The sequence below is a fragment of the Rana temporaria genome (assembly GCF_905171775.1).
Source record: "Rana temporaria chromosome 3 unlocalized genomic scaffold, aRanTem1.1 chr3b, whole genome shotgun sequence".
Lineage (NCBI taxonomy): Eukaryota > Metazoa > Chordata > Amphibia > Anura > Ranidae > Rana > Rana temporaria.
The window spans coordinates 300,725-318,361 of record NW_024404424.1 but is presented as its reverse complement, the minus strand read 5'-3'; the positions used below and the strand labels follow the sequence as shown (position 1 = coordinate 318,361).

Below are 17,637 nucleotides of genomic sequence, written 5' to 3'. Positions count from 1 at the left end.
CGTCCTCCTATACCTGAGGAGATATCCATCCGCGTATACCTGAGGAGGAGATATCCATCCGCCTATACCTGAAGAGATACCTGTCCTATACCTGAGGAGATATCCATCCGCCTATACCTGAAGAGATACCTGTCCTCCTATACCTGAGGAGATATCTGTCCTCCTATACCTGAGGAGATACCTGTCCGCCTATACCTGAGGAGATATTCATCCTCCTATACCTGAGGAGATATCTGTCCTCCTATACCTGAGGAGATACCTGTCCTCCTATACCTGAGGAGATATCTGTCCTCCTATACCTGAGGAGATATCTGTCCTCCTATACCTGAGGAGATATTCATCCTCCTATACCTGAGGTGATATCCGAATGAGTGAATGAGTTGGGGTACCCCCTGCCCAAAAGCATCACCCCCATATTGAGGGCATGTGGCCTGGTATGGTTCGGGGGTTTTCCCCATTCAGCTGTCAGCAGGGAAGCCGATTAACAGCTGGACTCTTCCGTTATTAACAACGAGCGATTCACTTTGCCCTGATTGGGCAAAGGCTTGCACCTGACCAGCAGTCAGGTGCATTGCTTCAGCCAATCAGGGCTCTTAGAATGCACCGTGCAGCGTTCGGCGGACAAACATCACTCCGATGCGCCCTGCAAACCTGGGTGTTCGTCGAATGGGCGATGTTCGGGCAGAAAGTATGCTGAGGAGATACCGGTGACAGACCCAACCAGGCTTTTGGAATAGAGTAGGGGCAAGCCTCCTACCCGCTGATTCCACCTCACCCAACACCATCCCTTCCACCTGAGGAGACCCCTCCCACCTCACCCAACACCATCCCCTCCACCTGAGGAGACCACTCCCACCTCACCCAACACCATCCCCTCCACCTGAGGAAAGCTCAGCCAACAACATCCCCGCTGATTATGGCCCATGGAGAGAGAGAGCAGATCATTCTCTAATGATGGACGGTGATTAATGCGGAGATATCTGTCCTCCTATACCTGAGGAGATATCTGTCCTCCTATACCTGAGGAGATATCTGTCCTCCTATACCTGAGGAGATATCTGTCCTCCTACACCTGAGGAGATATCTGTCCTCCTACACCTGAGGAGATATCTGTCCTCCTACACCTGAGGAGATATCTGTCCTCCTATACCTGAGGAGATACCTGTCCTCCTATACCTGAGGAGATATCTGTCCTCCTATACCTGAGGAGATACCCGTCCTCCTATACCTGAGGAGAAACCCGTCCTCCTATACCTGAGGAGATACCTGTCCTCCTATACCTGAGGAGAAACCTGTCCTCCTATACCTGAGGAGATACCCGTCCTATACCTGAGGAGATACCCGTCCTATACCTGAGGAGATACCTGTCCTCCTATACCCGAGGAGATACCTGTCCTCCTATACCCGAGGAGATACCTGTCCTCCTATACCTGAGGAGATACCCATCCTCCTATACCTGAGGAGATACCCGTCCTCCTATACCTGAGGAGATACCCGTCCTCCTATACCTGAGGAGATACCTGTCCTCCTATACCTGAGGAGATACCCATCCTCCTATACCTGAGGAGATATCTGTCCTCCTATACCTGAGGAGATACCTGTCCTCCTATACCTGAGGAGATATCCGTCCTCCTATACCTGAGGAGATATCTGTCCTCCTATACCCGAGGAGATATCTGTCCTCCTATACCTGAGGAGATACCCGTCCTCCTATACCTGAGGAGATATCTGTCCTCCTATACCTGAGGAGATACCTGTCCTCCTATACCTGAGGAGATATCTGTCCTCCTATACCTGAGGAGATATCTGTCCTCCTATACCTGAGGAGATATCTGTCCTCCTATACCTGAGGAGATACCCGTCCTCCTATACCTGAGGAGATACCCGTCCTCCTATACCTGAGGAGAAACCTGTCCTCCTATACCTGAGGAGAAACCTGTCCTCCTATACCTGAGGAGAAACCTGTCCTCCTATACCTGAGGAGATACCTGTCCTTCTATACCTGAGGAGATATCTGTCCTCCTATACCTGAGGAGATACCTGTCCTCCTATACCTGAGGAGATATCTGTCCTCCTATACCTGAGGAGATATCTGTCCTCCTATACCTGAGGAGATACCTGTCCTCCTATACCTGAGGAGATACCTGTCCTATACCTGAGGAGAAACCTGTCCTCCTATACCTGAGGAGATACCTGTCCTCCTATACCTGAGGAGATATCCGTCCTCCTATACCTGAGGAGATATCCATCCGCGTATACCTGAGGAGGAGATATCCATCCGCCTATACCTGAAGAGATACCTGTCCTATACCTGAGGAGATATCCATCCGCCTATACCTGAAGAGATACCTGTCCTCCTATACCTGAGGAGATATCTGTCCTCCTATACCTGAGGAGATATTCATCCTCCTATACCTGAGGAGATATCTGTCCTCCTATACCTGAGGAGATACCTGTCCGCCTATACCTGAGGAGATATTCATCCTCCTATACCTGAGGAGATATCTGTCCTCCTATACCTGAGGAGATACCTGTCCTCCTATACCTGAGGAGATATCTGTCCTCCTATACCTGAGGAGATATCTGTCCTCCTATACCTGAGGAGATACCTGTCCGCCTATACCTGAGGAGATATTCATCCTCCTATACCTGAGGTGATATCCGAATGAGTTGGGGTACCCCCTGCCCAAAAGCATCACCCCCATATTGAGGGCATGTGGCCTGGTATGGTTCGGGGGTTTTCCCCATTCAGCTGTCAGCAGGGAAGCCGATTAACAGCTGGACTCTTCCGTTATTAACAACGAGCGATTCACTTTGCCCTGATTGGGCAAAGGCTTGCACCTGACCAGCAGTCAGGTGCATTGCTTCAGCCAATCAGGGCTCTTAGAATGCACCGTTCGGCGGACAAACATCACTCCGATGCGCCCTGCAAACCTGGGTGTTCGTCGAATGGTCGATGTTCGGGCAGAAAGTATGCTGAGGAGATACCGGTGACAGACCCAACCAGGCTTTTGGAATAGAGTAGGGACAAGCCTCCTACCCGCTGATTCCACCTCACCCAACACCATCCCTTCCACCTGAGGAGACCCCTCCCACCTCACCCAACACCATCCCCTCCACCTGAGACCACTCCCACCTCACCCAACACCATCCCCTCCACCTGAGGAAAGCTCAGCCAACAACATCCCCGCTGATTATGGCCCATGGAGAGAGAGAGCAGATCATTCTCTAATGATGGACGGTGATTAATGCGGAGAGCGAGGCATGGACAATAAAGCTTCCCTTCTGGAGTGGATGGAAAGGTGAATAGTGAGAGGGAATATGGTGGTCCTCCTGCAGGGTTGGAGAAGCTCCTTCACTTGGGACTGAAATCTTTATAAACAATATCCTGCAATAAATCTTTGAAGATAAATGAATTCCACCTTTTCAGACTGCTGGAACATTGTATGGGTTTTGTCTCGTAGACTGTTGTAGACGGGTGTGGGACAGTCTGGGATCACCGATATATCAAAGCATGGTCTAGGTGTGAATTCCAATTGCTAATTGAGTCACCTCTTGTTTCTGTCTGTCGGATAACTCTTGGAGGTTCCTACATGATGGGATTGTGTCAGCTCTACCTCATTATGTAACCATTGTGTGACGTTTTGGGTAATATTTGGTGTTATTGTTCAGGTGGTGACTGACCTACATGTATAAAAAACCTGTATTTCTGTTCAATAAAGCAAGTTCCAGTTTGCACCTAAGCTAGTGCCACCTAGTCTTGGGTGCTCAGTTATAATACCCGGCTCCTGGGTACAGACTGGAGGAAGCCATATCTTGATGGAGGCACCCAAGCTGGTCACAATACCTGTCCTCCTACACCCGAGGAGATGCCTGTCTGCCTATAACAGAGGAGATACTTGCCCCAATATTCTCAATGAGATATCTGTCCCTCTATACCTGTCCTCCTGTAAGATATCTGTTCATCTATAATCCCGAGGAGATATACGTCCCGTTAGATCTGAAGAGACAACTATCCCCCTTTAACCTGAGGAGATATTTGTCCACCTTCACCTAAATAGATACCTATGCCCTTACATCTAATGCTATACATGTCCTCCTACATCAAGGAAGGTAACTGTCTGCCTACACCTGAGGTAAATTCTGTCCCCTGAGACCCAAGGAGATACCTCTCCCCTACATGCATAGAGATACCTATTCCCCTTCACCTGAGATACCTGTCCCCCTACACCAGTACCTACCAACCTACACCTGTGGAGATCAGTCGCATTGCAGCTTTTCATGTTTTTCTGGAGTTAAGCGATTTATGTTTGCTGCGAAAAGCATTGTTTTGTGTGTCTTATGGAAAAATAAAGACTGATGTCTGTGGAACGCGGCTTTGTAAGTGATCCATCCTGAAGCATACCCTGAACTTCACACAGAGCATGGAAAGCACTGACAGACACTTGCTGGCCAAAGAGAGCAGATGTTACTGAAGCCCTGAGAGATACCTACACTGTTCGGGATGTCCTCAGAGATACCTACACTGTTCGGGATGTCCTCGGAGATACCTACACTGTTCGGGATGTCCTCGGAGATACCTACACTGTTCGGGATGTCCTCGGAGATACCTACACTGTTCGGGATGTCCTCGGAGATACCTACACTGTTCGGGATGTCCTCGGAGATGCCTACACAGTTCGGGATGTCCTCGGAGATACCTACACTGTTCGGGATGTCCTCGGAGATACCTACACTGTTCGGGATGTTTCCCGGAGATACCTAAACTGTTCAGGGTGTCCTCGGAGATACCTACACTGTTCAGGGTGTCCTCGGAGATACCTACACTGTTCAGAAAGTCCTCTGAGATACCTACACTGTTCGGGATGTCCTCGGAGATACCTACACTGTTCAGAAAGTCCTCTGAGATACCTACACTGTTCAGGAAGTCCTCGGAGATACCTACACTGTTCAGAATGTCCTCGGAGATACCTAACACTGTTCAGGATGTCCTCGGAGATGCCTACACTGTTCAGAAAGTCCTCTGAGATACCTACACTGTTCAGGAAGTCCTCGGAGATACCTACACTGTTCAGAATGTCCTCGGAGATACCTAACACTGTTCAGGATGTCCTCGGAGATGCCTACACTGTTCAGAAAGTCCTCTGAGATACCTACACTGTTCGGGATGTCCTCGGAGATACCTACACTGTTCGGGATGTCCTCGGAGATACCTAACACTGTTCAGGATGTCCTCGGAGATACATACACTGTTCGGGATGTCCCCGGAGATACATACACTGTTCGGGATGTCCCCGGAGATACCTACACTGTTCGGGAAGTCCTCGGAGATACCTACACTGTTCGGGAAGTCCTCGGAGATACCTACACTGTTCAGAATGTCCTCGGAGATACCTACACTGTTCAGAAAGTCCTTGGAGATACCTACACTGTTCAAGTTTCGATGTATTGTGCTCCTTGAAACAACCAGACCCTTTTATCCAGAGCAGCCTGTATTTCTCCTGAGGTGACCTGTGGGGTTTTCTTTGTATCCCAAATAATATTTCTGTTCTATATTCTTCTGTACGGAGGATTCCATCAAGATGTTCAGGTCTGTGGAGGAGCAGCAGGTGCTCTGAGGCACCGATGTCCTCCTGCCTCTCAGATTCTTCTCCTTCAATCGTTACGAACAGATACATCGCCTTCCAATTAATAATTATAAAATTGTACTGGAAGAGTAAATCTATAGAATGACCAAGAAATCCCAGAGCACCTCTGACAATTTTGAACCATTTTATTTACACAATATATACACACACATCCAGGTCATCGCCGGGGTCGGGATCACATATCCAGGTCATCGCGGGGGTCGGGATCACACATCCAGGTCATCGCCGGGGTCGGGATTACACATCCAGGTCATCGACGGGGTCGGGATCACACACCCAGGTCGTCATCCGGATCCTCCTCATCCAGGTCATCGCCAGGGTCGGGATCACACACCCAGGTCATTGCCGGGGTCGGGATCACACACCCAGGTCGTCGCCGGGGTCGGGATCACACATCCAGGTCATCATCCGGATCCTCCTCATCCAGGTCATCGCCGGGGTCAGGATCGTAGAAGATTTTGGCGGAGCTGCTGGAACTTTGCAGAAGAGATGACTTCCTGTAACAGAGAGAGAGATCACATGAAAGGAGGCCGTTCCATTCCTGGGTGGGGGGGATTGGAAAGGAAACTGAGAACCCAGAACCCCCCCTGGAATCCAGTGACCCCCCAGAGCACCCCGAGAATCCACTGACCCCCAGAGCACCCCGAGAATCCACTGACCCCCAGAGAGCCCCCCCCCCTAGAATCCAGTGACCCCTCAGAGCACCCCGAGAATGACTTACTTGGTGTCACTGAAGGTGTATGGGAGGGTGGCAGATTCTCTCCTTTCTCTATCACTCTCAGAAAGGTGAAGATTAAACGTCAGACTCACCGCCGGATCCACCTGGAAGAGACCAAATGATGAGCGACAGCAATTCTCCTCCCCGTCCCGAGAGATAGGATGACCCAACCAGAGGGAGGTACCAATGGGGAGTTATAGGGGAGGATGGGGAAGGGGTGGGGTATTATAAGGGAGGATGGGGAAGGGGTGGGGTGTTAAAGGGGAGGATGGGGGGAAGGGGTGGTGTATTATAGGGGAGGATGGGGGGGAAGGGTGGGGTATTATAGGGGAGGATGGGGAAGGGGTGGTGTATTATAGGGGAGGATGGGGAAGGGGTGGTGTATTATAAGGGAGGGTGGGGAAGGGGTGGGGTATTATAGGGGAGGATGGGGAAGGGGTGGTGTATTATAAGGGAGGGTGGGGAAGGGGTGGGGTATTATAGGGGAGGGTGGGGTATTATAGGGGAGGATGGGGGAAGGGGTGGGGTATATAGCGGAGGATGGGGAAGGGGTGGGGTGGTGAATGGATTGGGGTGTAGATGTTGCACTCACCTCCGTTCTGCTCGGGGGTTGGGATTCAGCGTCTGTAGTGATCTCTATGGAGAAGTCCTCCAGGACTCTGAAGACTTCCTTCTGTAACACAGAGATCGGGGACACAGTATATAGTATACAGATATATATAATACAACGTTCTCCATATCAACCTAAACCACTAAGAACTCCATCACATGCCCATTGCAGAAAAAGTTTACATACCCCAGTTCTTAATACCGTGTATTGCCCCCTTTATCATCAATGACAGCTTGAAGTCTTGATCCACCTCCGTGTTTCACAGTAGGGATGGTGGACCTTTCATCAGCGACCCACCCCCGTGTTTTACAGTAGGGATGGTGGACCTTTCATCAGCGGCCCACCCCCGTGTTTTACAGTAGGGATGGTGGACCTTTCATCAGCGGCCCACCTCCGTGTTTCACAGTAGGGATGGTGGACCTTTCATCAGCGACCCACCTCCGTGTTTCACAGTAGGGATGGTGGACCTTTCATCAGCGACCCACCTCCGTGTTTCACAGTAGGGATGGTGGACCTTTCATCAGCGACCCACCTCCGTGTTTCACAGTAGGGATGGTGGACCTTTCATCAGCGACCCACCTCCGTGTTTCACAGTAGGGATGGTGGACATTTCATCAGCGACCCACCTCCGTGTTTCACAGTAGGGATGGTGGACATTTCATCAGCGCCCCACCTCCGTGTTTCACAGTAGGGATGGTGGACCTTTCATCAGCGCCCCACCTCCGTGTTTCACAGTAGGGATGGTGGACCTTTCATCAGCGACCCACCTCCGTGTTTCACAGTAGGGATGGTGGACTTTTCATCATAGGTCTTGTTGTCTCCTCTCCAAATGTAGTGTTTATGGTTGTGGCCAAAAAGCTCTATTTTGGTCCAGATGGCTTTGTGGCGGAAGGTTTGGGTCTTGTCTCTGTGATGTTTGGTGTAATGGAAGCTTTGGATACTTTGTGACATTTGTGTAGTAATGACTTTCTACTGGGGACTCGACCATGCAGTCCATCTTTCTTCAAGTGTCCCCTTATTGTGGGTTATGTGGGTCCCCTTATGACTCAGAATCCAGAAACGTCAGTGCAGCACTGGATGGAAGATGCAAGGGGAGTCCAGAAACTCATCACAGATCACAGGGGGGAGGGGCACCTTTAATAGCCAATCAAACCCCTTCTGTCACCTTGTGTGCAAAATCACCGGGGTATGTAAACTTTTGATCGGGGTCATTTGGGGAGTTTCTGTTGTGATTATGATATAAAAAGAGTAAACTCAGGTGATCGATAAGAAATGTCTTCAGACAAAGACTGACCATGAGAGAGAGAAAAGATCTATATATAATCTGTGTCTCCAGAAGGTGGCGCTGTAGGACAGGCCTTGAATTGTGAAGCTCTGGGTAGGACTCGGTCGTTGTCATTTCGGGTATCGGAGGAAGAAAGTCTCATCTCCCGATTCCTGACAGACCAGCCCCGGAGTATGACCCCCACCATGACCCCCAGCCCTAGAGTCACCCTGCCCCCTCTATGACCCCCAACCCTAGGGTCACCCTGCCCCCTCCACAACCCCCAGCCCTAGGATCACCCTGCCCCCTCCACGACCTCCAGCCCTAGGGTCACCCTGCCCCCTCCACAACCTCCAGCCCTAGGGTCATCCTGCCCCTTCCATGACCCCCAGCCCTAGAGTCACCCTGCCCCTTCCATGACCCCCAGCCCTAGAGTCACCCTGCCCCTTCCACGACCCCTAGGGTCACCCTGCCCCCTCCATGACCCCCAGCCCTAGGATCACCCTGCCCCCTCCATGACCCCCAGCCCTAGGATCACCCTGCCCCCTCCACGACCCCCAGCCCTAGGATCACCCTGCCCCCTCCATGACCCCCAGCCCTAGGATCACCCTGCCCCCTCCACGACCCCGAGCCCTAGAGTCACCCTGCCCCCTCCATGACCCCCAGCCCTAGGATTACCCTGCCCCTTCCACGACCCCCAGCCCTAGGGTCATCCTGCCCCCTCCATGACCCCCAGCCCTAGGGTCACCCTGCCCCCTTCATGACCCCCAGCCCTAGAGTCACCCTGCCCCCTCCACGACCCCCAGCCCTAGGGTCACCCTGCCCCCTCCATGACCCCCCAGCCCTAGGATCACCCTGCCCCTTCCACGACCCCCAGCCCTAGGGTCATCCTGCCCCCTCCATGACCCCCGAGCCCTAGAGTCACCCTGCCCCCTTCATGACCCCCAGCCCTAGGGTCACCCTGCCCCCTCCACGACCCCCAGCCCTAGGGTCACCCTGCCCCCTCCATGATCCTCAGCCCTAGGGTCACCCTGCCCCCTCCACGACCCCCAGCCCTAGGATCACCCTGCCCCTTCCATGACCCCCAGCCCTAGCGTCACCCTGCCCCACCCATGACCCCGGAGCCCTAGAGTCACCCTGCCCCCTCCATGACCCCCGAGCCCTAGAGTCACCCTGCCCCCTTCATGACCCCCAGCCCTAGGGTCATCCTGCCCGCTCCATTACCCCCAGCCCTCACCATGACCCCCAGCCCTAGGGTCATCCTGCCCCCTCCACGACCCCCAGCCCTCACCATGACCCCCAGCCCTAGAGTCACCCTGCCCCCTCCATGACCCCCAGCCCTAGGATCACCCTGCCCCCTCCACGACCCCGAGCCCTAGAGTCACCCTGCCCCCTCCACGACCCCCAGCCCTAGGATCACCCTGCCCCTTCCATGACCCCCAGCCCTAGCGTCACCCTGCCCCACCCATGACCCCGGAGCCCTAGAGTCACCCTGCCCCCTTCATGACCCCCAGCCCTAGGGTCATCCTGCCCCCTCCACGACCCCCAGCCCTCACCATGACCCCCAGCCCTAGGGTCACCCTGCCCCCTCCACGACCCCCGAGCCCTAGAGTCACCCTGCCCCCTCCATGACCCCCAGCCCTAGAGTCACCCTGCCCCCTCCACGACCCCCAGCCCTAGAGTCACCCTGCCCCCTCCACGACCCCCGGGGATCCTGATTTTGGATACTCACGCTGGTGACAACCTTCCCAGATCTCTTGCGCTGGGTGACGGTGACCCCGATTTGGTCCCCTCCCCCGGTCACATGGAGGACGGAGTCGCAGAGCGCACACAGCGATCGCACCGCCCCCGGGTCATGTACATCCTCGTGCAGCAATGTCAGGATTCGCAGGTCATGTGACCCTAAAGGGGGGGAAAACGGCAGAGAGGGGTCAGCGGCATGAACTGTACATCTGATCACATGACGCACCTGTGTGTGGAAGCAGCGGCCTCTCTGCAGAGCTCCAACACGCCACTACCGGTGATCTCCAATAAGCATGAGCTATAGGGGGGGGTGTCAGACCTCTGCTTCCACACACACACAGTACAGCTTAGCCCCACCCACAGACATGCAGAGTAGAGGAGGAAGGACAGTCGGCCATTTCCTCACCTCCGTTGATGGGTGGGCGGGATAACTCTCGCAGGGTGTGACAGACGGACGGGAGAGGACATCGGGACAGGATCCAGCTGAGGGAATCCAGGACGATGGTGACGGGGGAGGGGGTCTGGCTGACCCGCTCTCTGATGGTCTTGGCATTGAAGTCACGAGGCGTCAGAGACTGCGTTCCGCTTCTCCAGCGCAGGGGGTCCGAGAAACCATCATGGAGGGTGATCCTGAGAGAAGAGGACAACATAGACAGAGGAATCATTACTGGGTTAACCTGCTGGGACTTGTAGTCCTCCTCTATCTGGAGAGCCACAGCCCCATGACACATTATATGAAGGAGACAGTAGGGGGCGAGTGGCCTTTATACTCCATACAGCTGCACAGGATTTTGGGTGAGCGCTGCCCATTGAGGTCCCTCATGTACAGTCCTGTATTATAACCCCCAACTTCTACTGGATACCCCCCCCCCCCAGGAGCAGAAGGACCCTCTCTGGAGAGCGGAGGAGCCGAAGGGCCCTCTCTGGAGAGCGGAGGAGCGGAAGGGCCCTCTCTGGAGAGCGGAAGGGCCCTCTCTGGAGAGCGGAAGGGCCGAAGGGCCCTCTCTGGAGAGCGGAGGAGCCGAAGGGCCGTCTCTGGAGAGCGGAGGAGCCGAAGGGCCCTCTCTGGAGAGCGGAGGAGCCGAAGGGCCCTCTCTGGAGAGCGGAGGAGCCGAAGGGCCCTCTCTGGAGAGCGGAGGAGCGGAAGGGCCGTCTCTGGAGAGCGGAAGGGCCGTCTCTGGAGAGCGGAAGGGCCGTCTCTGGAGAGCGGAGGAGCGGAAGGGCCGTCTCTGGAGAGCGGAGGAGCGGAAGGGCCGTCTCTGGAGAGCGGAGGAGCGGAAGGGCCGTCTCTGGAGAGCGGAGGAGCGGAAGGGCCGTCTCTGGAGAGCGGAGGAGCGGAAGGGCCGTCTCTGGAGAGCGGAGGAGCGGAAGGGCCGTCTCTGGAGAGCGGAGGAGCGGAAGGGCCGTCTCTGGAGAGCGGAGGAGCGGAAGGGCCGTCTCTGGAGAGCGGAGGAGCGGAAGGGCCGTCTCTGGAGAGCGGAAGGACCCTCTCTGGAGAGCGAAGGAGCGGAAGGACCCTCTCTGGAGATCGGAGGAGCGGAAGGACCCTCTCTGGAGAGCGGAAGGGCCGTCTCTGGAGAGCGGAGGAGCGGAAGGGCCGTCTCTGGAGAGCGGAGGAGCGGAAGGGCCGTCTCTGGAGAGCGGAGGAGCGGAAGGGCCGTCTCTGGAGAGCGGAGGAGCGGAAGGGCCGTCTCTGGAGAGCGGAGGAGCGGAAGGGCCGTCTCTGGAGAGCGGAGGAGCGGAAGGGCCGTCTCTGGAGAGCGGAGGAGCGGAAGGGCCGTCTCTGGAGAGCAGAAGGACCCTCTCTGGAGATCGGAGGAGCGGAAGGGCCCTCTCTGGAGATCGGAAGAGCCCTCTCTGGAGATCGGAAGAGCAAAAGGGCAGTCTCTGGAGATCGGAGGAGCGGAAGGGCCGTCTATGGAGAGCGGAGGAGCGGAAGGGCCGTCTATGGAGAGCAGAAGGACCCTCTCTGGAGATCGGAGGAGCGGAAGGACCGTCTCTGGAGAGCGGAGCAGCGGAAAGACCCTCTCTGGAGATCGGAGGAGCGGAAGGGCCCTCTCTGGAGATCGGAAGAGCCCTCTCTGGAGATCGGAAGAGCAAAAGGGCAGTCTCTGGAGATCGGAGGAGCGGAAGGGCCGTCTATGGAGATTGGAGGAGGAGCGGAAGGGCCGTCTATGGAGATCGGAGGAGGAGCGGAAGGGCCGTCTATGGAGATCGGAGGAGGAGCGGAAGGGCCGTCTATGGAGATTCGGAGGAGCAGAACTCTTCCTGGGTGACCTCCATTACCTACAGCCCTGAACTGTCATTGTTCCTCCTCCATCTCCAGGAACCCAGAACCTTCTCCCAGCTTCTACTCTCCTCCCTGGTCACGTCTCACATTGCCATCATTTAATGAAGATGTGGATGCCTCTAACCCCAAGAGCCAACCCTTCGCACTGGGCACTGCAGGGAACTGATTGGTCCCCCTGGATTATGGATATCTTGCTGCAGGAGCCCAAATCTAGGAGTGGGAGGGCCCCAGAGATACCTCCAAACACGTCACAAGGACATCCAGAGGCCTCTGAAAATGGCTGAAGCTGCACCACAGGAGGCTTCACCATCTCTGACTAAATCTGATCAGCCAGCTGGTCACTTCCAAACCAACCCCTTATGATTGGTCCTTCAGGCCACCAATCAGCTTCAAGAATGAACGTGAGGATCTATTGTAGAAGGTCTAACAGTCTACTACAAGGACTGTAACATAAAGGTAATAAATACGATAGTTTTGCCGATAGCGGAGACGTAGGAGACTGTAGATGAATTGTGTGTGGAATCAAAGATGCAATATTTCCCGTAATCAGTCATAGACATGTATGAAAAGGACAGAGCAAGCCTCCAGGCCGGGAGTGACACCGAGATGCCAATAAAATGATCTCATAGATTTGTCACCTTCCTGAACCTCAAAAGAAACGTCCTCATCATACAAGAACCAGCAGATGAAGTGACCAAGACATCCCTCCTACCCAAAGGACAAGGAACACTTCCCGGCAAGCTGGGGTACGTCTCTGGAAAGATTGGTGGCAGCAGTGGGAAACCAGTCACGGGAATCCACGCCTGCTGCAGCCAACCAACCGGGATGTGGTCCCGTGACTTGGGTATGAAGAAAGCTTATTCTGGCCGTAACACAATTCCACCGCTCGCACTACCTCTGGCCACCACTAGAGGGAGACTCCACTCCAATCCAGCTGGCTGCCCACACACAGGCAGAAACAAATCTTACATACAATCTGGTTCTCAGGAAGGGATTGGGAGAAGTCACTTCTAGGGTTCCATCCAGCTATGCTACAAGCTAGAACCCCAATGTGATCGCTCTTCCCACTGTCCACACACCAGACACACCACGGTAGCCTGCCACAACCCAACAGTTTGTCCGCAGACTGGCCTGCAGATAAACCAATCACTGTTCAGCTGTCGCAATCAGGCGCTTTCAGGGCTCCTCACTGCCCCCTGCTGGATCTTGTAGGAATGACTAGGACTTTCTCTGAGGTCCAGGACATTCCCCTATTCTACGGGATCTACACGTCTGAATATCCATCATATCTCCCCCAAGGATTCCCAGGACGTTCCCCTACTCTCCGGGATCTACACAACGTCTGACTATCCATCATATCTCCCCCAAGGATTCCCGGCATTTTCCCCTACTCTACGGGGTCTACACAACGTCTGAATATCCACCATATCTCCCCCAAGGATTCCCAGGACGTTCCCCGACTCTCCGGGATCTACACAACGTCTGAATATCCATCATATCTCCCCCAAGGATTCCCAGGACGTTCCTCTACTCTACGGGATCTACACGTCTGACTATCCATCATATCTCCCCCAAGGATTCCCAGGACGTTCCCCTACTCACCGGGATCTACACAACGTCTGACCATCCATCATATCTCCCCCAAGGATTCCCAGGACGTTCTCCTACTCTACAGGATCTACACAACGTCTGACTATCCATCATATCTCCCTCGAGGATTCCCAGGACGTTCTCCTACTCTACAGGATCTACACAACGTCTGACTATCCATCATATGTCCTCCAAGGATTCCCAGGACGTTCCCCTACTCTACGGGATCTACACAACGTCTGACTATCCATCATATCTCCCCCAAGGATTCCCAGGATGTTCCCCTACTCTACGGGATCTACACGTCTGACTATCCATCATATCTCCCCCAAGGATTCCCAGGACGTTCCCCAACTCTCTGGGATCTACACAACGTCTGACTATCCATCATATCTCCCTCAAGGATTCCCAGGATGTTCCCCTACTCTGTGAGATCTACACGTCTGACTATCCATCATATCTCCCCCAAGGATTCCCAGGACGTTCCCCAACTCTACGGGATCTACACAACGTCTGAATATCCATCATATCTCCCTAAAGGATTCCCAGGATGTTCCCCTACTCTCCGGGATCTACACAACGTCTGACTATCCATCATATCTCCCCCAAGGATTCCCAGGACGTTCCCCTACTCTGTGGGATCTACACAACGTCTGACTATCCATCATATCTCCCTCAAGGATTCCCAGGACGTTCCCAGACTTTACGGGATCTACACAACGTCTGAATATCCACCATATCTCCCCCAAGGATTCCCAGGACGTTCCCCTACTCTGTGGGATCTACACAACGTCCGAATATCCATCATATCTCCCCCAAGGATTCCCAGGACGTTCCCCGACTCTCCGGGATCTACACAACGTCTGAATATCCATCATATCTCCCCCAAGGATTCCCAGGACGTTCCCCAACTCTCCGGGATCTACACAAGGTCTGACTATCCATCATATCTCCCCCAAGGATTCCCAGGACATTCCCCAACTCTCCGGGATCTACACAACGTCTGAATATCCATCATATCTTCCCAAAGGATTCCCAGGACGCTCCCCAAGTCTCCGGGATCTATACAAGGTCTGAATATCCATCATATCTCCCCCAAGGATTCCCAAGATGTTCCCCTACTCTCCGGGATCTACACAACGTCTGACAATCCATCATATCTCCCCCAAGGATTCCCAAGATGTTCCCCTACTCTCCGGGATCTACACAACGTCTGAATATCCATCATATCTCCCCCAAGGATTCCCAGGACGTTCCTCTACTCTACGGGATCTACACAACGTCTGACTATCCATCATATCTCCCCCAAGGATTCCCAAGATGTTCCCCTACTCTACGGGATCTACACAACGTCTGAATATCCATCATATCTCCCCCAAGGATTCCCAGGACATTCCCCTACTCTACGGGATCTACACAAGGCCTGAATATCCATCATATCTCCCCCAAGGATTCCCAGGACATTCCCCTACTCTCCGGGATCTACACAAGGTCTGACTATCCATCATATCTCCCCCAAGGATTCCCAGGACATTCCCCAACTCTCCGGGATCTACACGTCTGAATATCCATCATATCTCCCCCAAGGATTCCCAGGACGTTCCTCTACTCTACGGGATCTACACAACGTCTGACTATCCATCATATCTCCCCCAAGGATTCCCAAGATGTTCCCCTACTCTACGGGATCTACACAACGTCTGAATATCCATCATATCTCCCCCAAGGATTCCCAGGACGTTCCCCAACTCTCCGGGATCTACACAACGTCTGAATATCCATCATATCTCCCCCAAGGATTCCCAGGATGTTCCCCTACTCTCCGGGATCTACACAACGTCTGACTATCCATCATATCTCCCCCAAGGATTCCCAGGACGTTCCCCTACTCTGTGGGATCTACACAACGTCTGACTATCCATCATATCTCCCTCAAGGATTCCCAGGACGTTCCCAGACTTTACGGGATCTACACAACGTCTGAATATCCACCATATCTCCCCCAAGGATTCCCAGGACGTTCCCCTACTCTGTGGAATCTACACAACGTCCGAATATCCATCATATCTCCCCCAAGGATTCCCAGGACGTTCCCCGACTCTCCGGGATCTACACAACGTCTGAATATCCATCATATCTCCCCCAAGGATTCCCAGGACGTTCCCCAACTCTCCGGGATCTACACAAGGTCTGACTATCCATCATATCTCCCCCAAGGATTCCCAGGACATTCCCCAACTCTCCGGGATCTACACAACGTCTGAATATCCATCATATCTCCCCCAAGGATTCCCAGGACGTTCCTCTACTCTACGGGATCTACACAACGTCTGACTATCCATCATATCTCCCCCAAGGATTCCCAAGATGTTCCCCTACTCTACGGGATCTACACAACGTCTGAATATCCATCATATCTCCCCCAAGGATTCCCAGGACGTTCCCCAACTCTCCGGGATCTACACTACATCCTTCATATTCTCCACTCACCTGGATACAACGCCCTCCGGAACTCCCACCAGAAATTCCTCTGCAGGAAACTCAAAGCTGAAGATATGAACGTTTTCTCCTCTGGAAGAGAGACCCACAATGACTGATCACTCATCCACCCCGATAATCTGTCATCCTCCTCTACAACACCCCAATACTCTGTCATCCTCCAGTGCAACACCCCACCCATCCCTCATCCTCCACTACAACACCCCATCCATCCCTCATCCTCCTCTACAACACCCCGATAATCTGTCATCCCCCTCTACAACACCCCAATATTCTGTCATCCTCCAGTGCAACACCCCACCCATCCCTCATCCTCCACTACAACACCCCACCCATCGCTCATCCTCCACTACAACACCCCATCCATCCCTCATCCTCCTCTACAACACCCCGATAATCTGTCATCCCCCTCTACAACACCCCAATACTCTGTCATCCTCCACTACAACACCCCACCCATCCCTCATCCTCCCCTACAACACCCCGATAATCTGTCATCCTCCTCTACAACACACCGATAATCTGTCATCCTCCTCTACAACACCCCAATACTCTGTCATCCTCCTCTACAACACCCCATCCCTCATCCTCCACTACAACACCCCATCCATCCCTCATCCTCCACTACAACACCCCATCCATCCCTCATCCTCCACTACAACACCCCAATAATCTGTCATCCTCTTCTACAACACCCCACCCATCCCCCATCCTCCACTACAACACCCCGATAATCTGTCATCCTCCACTACAACACCCCAATAATCTGTCATCCTCCACTACAACACCCCGATAATCTGTCATCCTCCACTACAACCCCCCACCCATCCCTCATCCTCCTCTACAACACCGCACCCATCCCTCATCCTCCTCTACAACACCCCACCCATCCCTCATCCTCCCCTACAACACCCCGATAATCTGTCATCCTCCTCTACAACACCCCGATAATCTGTCATCCTCCACTACAACACCACACCCATCTCTCATCCTCCTCTACAACACCCCAATACTCTGTCATCCTCCACTACAACACCCCGATAATCTGTCATCCTCCACTACAACACCCCGATAATCTGTCATCCTCCACTACAACACCCCACCCATCCCTCATCCTCCTCTACAACACCCCACCCATCCCTCATCCTCCTCTACAACACCCCACTCATCCCTCATCCTCCTCTACAACACCCCAATAATCTGTCATCCTCTTCTACAACACCCCACCCATCCCCCATCCTCCACTACAACACCCCGATAATCTGTCATCCTCCA

General features: G+C 53.6%; 1 protein-coding gene across 1 annotated transcript in view; it reads right to left on the bottom strand.

Annotated features, from left to right (window-relative positions):
- Window positions 1-5,755: 5,755 nt before the first annotated feature.
- The window catches only part of ELP5 (elongator acetyltransferase complex subunit 5), a 31,619-nt gene continuing 19,737 nt past the window's right edge, over window positions 5,756-17,637 (bottom strand). Inside the window, exons 3-8 of the mRNA XM_040334219.1 lie at window positions 16,354-16,434; window positions 10,390-10,613; window positions 9,973-10,142; window positions 6,959-7,039; window positions 6,370-6,470; window positions 5,756-6,145 (exon numbers count right to left, since the gene is read on the bottom strand). Of these exons, the coding sequence (XP_040190153.1) occupies window positions 6,037-6,145; window positions 6,370-6,470; window positions 6,959-7,039; window positions 9,973-10,142; window positions 10,390-10,613; window positions 16,354-16,434 (766 nt within the window). The 3' untranslated portion in view covers window positions 5,756-6,036. The remainder of the gene's footprint in view (window positions 6,146-6,369; window positions 6,471-6,958; window positions 7,040-9,972; window positions 10,143-10,389; window positions 10,614-16,353; window positions 16,435-17,637) is intronic.